Source organism: Bison bison, unplaced genomic scaffold (assembly GCF_000754665.1).
Source record: "Bison bison bison isolate TAMUID 2011002044 unplaced genomic scaffold, Bison_UMD1.0 scf7180017864516, whole genome shotgun sequence".
Lineage (NCBI taxonomy): Eukaryota > Metazoa > Chordata > Mammalia > Artiodactyla > Bovidae > Bison > Bison bison.
In genome coordinates, this window is record NW_011495069.1 from 9,137,049 (window position 1) to 9,141,898 (window position 4,850).

Below are 4,850 nucleotides of genomic sequence, written 5' to 3' on the forward strand. Positions count from 1 at the left end.
CCCCGTCCCCTCCGGTCCCCGTTGCCCCCTGCCGCTCACCTCACCTTCCCCAGGCCTTGATGGACACTCCAGCTCCTCTGGTCGCCTGCCGGGCACCCCGTCTCCTCTACCACCTCCCCGACTCTCCACCCTTTGCAGCACCTGCCAGGCACCCTCCTTTCCCAGCCCCTCCTTGGCCGGCATCTTCCCTGTGCCTCTCAGAGTCTGCCCTCGGGCCTCTCCCGTCTCCTTGCTTATCCCCCATCTGTCCTTCCTGGTCCCCTCCAACCCTCCCAGACTCGGCATCTCCCCCTTGCCCATGTGGATCATCGTCTAAGCTGGTCCCCTCCGTCCCTGCCAGCCGCCTCATCCCTGCCCCTCCCTTAGTACCCCCTCCTTCCCTGGCACTCTGCCTTTGCCAGCTTCTGGCCAGGAACACCGCCCTCCCCGTGTCTCTCCAGGACGCCCATCCTTTCTGCCTTCTTGGAAGCTGCCCCAGGCCTCTGCAGCTCCTATCCTAGCCTCTGGACTTGTCTCTTGCCACCAGCTTCTTTCTGACCCCTCCAGACATCTTATCTCTGTATCCCTTCCAGACAACTTCTGAATGTCTTCCTTGGCCTCTGGCTATATACTCTCACCTCCAGTTTCCCCAGCCATCTTCCCTATTCCCTCCAGGGTCCCCTAGTCATCTCTCTACTCTCAGACTCGACCCCCTAACTTTCCCCTCAGTGGTTCTCACCCTAGACCCTCATCTTTGGGCCTCTCAGACCTCCCCTTTCCCCTTCTGCACCTTCCTCATTTTCTCCAGAGCTTTCTGCTCTTCCCTCTCCTCCTGTGGTCCCCCCAGACATCTCCCAGCCCCCTGCCCCCGCCCCCTGACTTCCTGGCTTGCTTCTCTTCCCAACACTCCAGAGCACCTTCTGGCTGGTTCCATGGCAGGAACAGCTGTAGCGCCTTGTTATTTTTCACGAGTCCGAAGTATTTCTGTGTGACAGGTCATATTTGTCTCCGTGGGCGTTTGACCTCTTCATGTCCCCAGTGACCCAGGACTGGCCCACACAGATTCTCCGTTTTAGGGATGGAGGAAGGGACGCGTGTCCCTTTACCAGATCACATCTTTGAATCAGAAGTTTTCCACTGTACGCTTGATCTCCAGCTTGAGCCACCTCTCCCTGATTTCCTTGCATGCACACACACTCGGGCTGCGTGAGTCCCACCTCTCCCTGATTTCCTTGCATGCACACACTCGGGCTGCGTGAGTCCCACCTCTCCCTCTTCTGCTGCCCACCCTTCTTTGTGGTCTTACTCAGTTACCCAGGTGGTCGGGAACGCCATCTCTGCAGCCCGCGAGCGGGTTCAGATTTCAACTCCACCAGGCATTAAGTGAGTGACTTTGGGGCATCACTTTGCTTCTCAGACCCCAGTTTCCGTATCTATAAAGCAGGATTTATGACATTACCCATCCCTTCAGGGTGTCACGAGATGACATGAATCTAGGCACGTAAGCTTTCAGCTGGTAATAGGCGTCTAGAGCTGGCTGCTGCTATTACTTGTCATCACCAGAAAACCCTTCCCAAGGGCCCTGGCTGGGCTGCCACAAAGACAGGGGCCCCCAGGTACCCTTTCCAGTTGCCAGGCCCTGTTTCTGCAACCTTGGGCTTCCCCTTGAAGCAAGGTGAAGACTTTCTACAAATTAGATTCTCCCTTTCAGCTTGCCTTTCTGACTCAGGGTGGGTTAAAAAGTTCTGCAATAATGAGCAAGCAGAAGCTCTGGGGAAGCTCCCCCGGTCCCCAGCATGGCCCCTGGGCTGAGTTTCAGATCCACCTCCTTGGGCCGGCCCATGTGGGTCTTTTGAAAGTGCATTTTCGAGCCTCCCTCGGGCTCCACCAGGCCCTCCCAGCCAGGGCCCTAGCTGAGGCAGGAGGAAGTGGTGCTTGCTCAGGCTGGCCCCTGTGACCCCGTAGTGTGGGATCTGGTCCGTTCAGAAGCAGGACTTCCTCTGGACTGAGGGGATGTCTTTACGGGTGCCAGGCTTGTCTCCAGAGAGGGAGGGGCAGTGAGGACTTCTGGGTTCCAGGAGGGCTGGTAGAGCATCTCCTCTTTGTCTCTGCTCCTCCTCACCTGGGCTGGTGGCGTTGGCAAGAAGGTTTGGGTTCGGGCCCAGAGCTCACCTGGGCCTGGACTGGGGTGGGGGCTCGGTGGGGGCCCCGGGTAGGGGAACGCTGTTGGTGAGGGCCTGGAGGGTAAGAGGACTCTCCCAGGGCTCTCAGCAGGGACCTTTCCTGCTGTGAATGGTGTTCTCTTCTGTTGGGTTGGGTGCGTTATTGCACAGGCGTCCCAGCTTCTGCCCTGCTTCCTGCCCCACGCAGCAGCCAGAGGGTTCCTTTAATTCCACGTCAGATCTGAATATCCCGTGGCTCTCTAGATAAGAGCTGGAGCCCTGGTGATGGCTTCCTCCCTGTCCCCTCTCCTCCCACTGTCCCCTGTGCCCTCCCTCCCAGGCACAGTGGCCTCCGTGTGCGCTCCGACCTCAGGGCCTTTGCATGGTTTGGGATGTTCTTCCTTTAGAGAGCCACCTGGCTCCCTCCCACACTTTCTCCTGTCCTTCCCTGACCATCCCTATAATAGAGGCAGCTGCACCCCAGCCTCTTGCCACCTCTGCCCTGACTTATTCTCCAAAACATTTACCTCCATCTGACATACGGTACTTATGCTTTTGTTAGCTTCTTGCCTTTCTCTATGGGAACAGGAATTTATTCTCACTGTTGTACCCACAGTGCCAAGAACAGGGCTTGGTATGTAGTAGGCACTCGATACAGTAACTATTTTACAGTACAATAGAAAATACATGTATTTGTTGAATGAAATGGACAGAGCATTTGCTGGGAGCCTGGAGACCCCCATCCTGCTGTTGCCTGGCCAGATGACTTGGGATCTGCCCATGGGCTTTGGGGTCCTCCCTCAGTAAAACCAGGTGGCCAGAACTTGCTGTCTCTGAGGGCTCTGCAAGTCTCAGACTTCAGGTCTTCTCCGTCTCCCAAGAAGTATAGTTGTACATGAACTTTTCTGAGTTGTCATGTGGGTGACATGGAGGGCCCAGCTCTGTTTGAGGCTCAGGCCCGGGGACCGCTGATGTGTTTGGAGCAGCACGTGGCCCCCTGGGAGCCCTTGGTTTTGGCAGTCTCTGCTCCTCAAGGGAAGGGCCTCTCTGGAGGCCAGACCCTCCGACAGTGGAGGCTCCAGAAACTGTAGATAACCCACAGGTTTGTTCCTGCTGCTTCGCCGGCTCCTGGAACCTGGGCTGACTCAGGCCTCCCAACGCCCAGTCATCCCCAGATAGTAGTTTCTCAGCCCGCCAGGGGCCACCCTGGCCCTGGGAGGGAAGGCCACGCAGGACGGTAGTTAATAGTATAGGTGGGCCTCAGCATTAGACCTGTGCGCGGGCTGTTTGTTGGGGCTCACCAGGGCCAGGGGGCCTGACAGAACCGAGCGGGGATGCCGGTCTCTGGGTGACAGTGCCTGGACCAGGCTCTCCCCTCAGCCCCCCTTTACCTGGCGGACCCGACTCATTCAGGTTCTAGCCCAGGCTTTCTCTCCTCCAGCCAGTCTTTCCTAACTGTTCTGCTACTTCTGTCTTCCCCATTATACAGGCTACACCCTGTGTGGCAATTCTTTGTTTACATATCTGTTTTCCCCACTAGACTAAGCCTCATTGAAAGAGCAGGGGGACTCTTGTCTTCCTCACAAGCAGCCATTATCCCTGCTGCTTGTTAAAGGTATTGCCTTTAAGACTGGAATTATGTTAGTCACTCAGTCGTTTCTAACTCTTTGCGACCCCGTGGACTGTAGCCCACCAGGCTCCTCTGTCCATGGGATTTCCCAGGCAAGAATACTGGAGTGGGTTGCCATTTCCTTCTCCAGGGGATCTTCCTGACCCAGGAATTGAACCCCAGTCTCCCACATTGCATGTGGATTCTTTACCACCTGAGCCACCAGGAAGACGGAAAAGACCTCAGTAAACACATGTGGAGTGACCAAATAAATGCGTGAACATCGTCATGGATGAGTCATCTCAGGTGACAGTCCAGTTCATTGGAGGCGCCTGCCTGAAACTCTGTGTGTAGAAGGATTCGGAGGTTGCAGCCAAGTGCAGGGGTTGAGTGCCAGGACCTATTGGTCACGTCTGCCAGGTGCTCAGGGAGAAAGTGCAAGGATCAATTAGTGATGTCTGCTCTAGGCACGGAAGGGCAGGGCGGAAGGACATAAAGGCATGTGGCCGCACTCACCCAGGGGCCGTACCTCTGCATCCGTTCAGGACCATGGGGTGTTTGCTGGGATGACAGCGCCTGCCTGGAGCTGCAACCCTGTGCCCCAGGCAGCCCCCGGGGTATCTGCTCACGCCTCTCTCCCTCTCTTTTTCCAGCTGTCCTTTTTTGGCCCGCCACCTGACCCTCGCCATCCCCATCATTGCTGCCATCCTGTTTTTCTTCGTCATGAGCTGCCTGCTGCAGACAAGTTTCACCGACCCTGGAATCCTGCCCCGGGCCACGGTCTGTGAGGCAGCTGCCCTGGAGAAACAGATCGGTGAGGCCCCTGCTCCAGCTGCGGCTGTGTCTGCAAACTGCGCCTTCCTTGATTTGAGAGGAGGCCTGATTTTCTCTTCCCACAGTGTGCTAGGCCCTGGGGGTCCAGGGACGAGCAGGGCCAGCTGGAGCTGATGCTAGAGTGCAAGCAGCAGAGGATAAGCAAGTGAGCGGATAAGCAAGAAATACCTGCATGGGAGGGCTGGTGTTGACAGCCAGACAGTCCTGAGTACTTACAGGAGGCTGGGCTCTGTGTTCACCTCTTTATATGCATGATCTCATGTAAT

The 4,850-nt window shown here is 56.6% G+C and overlaps 1 protein-coding gene and 1 long non-coding RNA gene across 2 annotated transcripts in view; one reads left to right on the forward strand and one right to left on the reverse strand.

The window, feature by feature from the left end:
- The first annotated feature begins 3,916 nt into the window (after positions 1-3,916).
- Positions 3,917-4,850, forward strand: part of ZDHHC18 (zinc finger, DHHC-type containing 18) — a 23,409-nt gene continuing 22,475 nt past the window's right edge. Inside the window, exons 1-2 of the mRNA XM_010830112.1 lie at positions 3,917-4,056; positions 4,404-4,564. Coding sequence (XP_010828414.1) covers positions 4,043-4,056; positions 4,404-4,564 — 175 coding nt within the window. The 5' untranslated portion in view covers positions 3,917-4,042. The remainder of the gene's footprint in view (positions 4,057-4,403; positions 4,565-4,850) is intronic.
- The window catches only part of LOC104981158, a 3,047-nt gene continuing 2,767 nt past the window's right edge, over positions 4,571-4,850 (reverse strand). Inside the window, exon 3 of the long non-coding RNA XR_824342.1 lies at positions 4,571-4,845. This is a non-coding gene — a long non-coding RNA (uncharacterized LOC104981158). The remainder of the gene's footprint in view (positions 4,846-4,850) is intronic.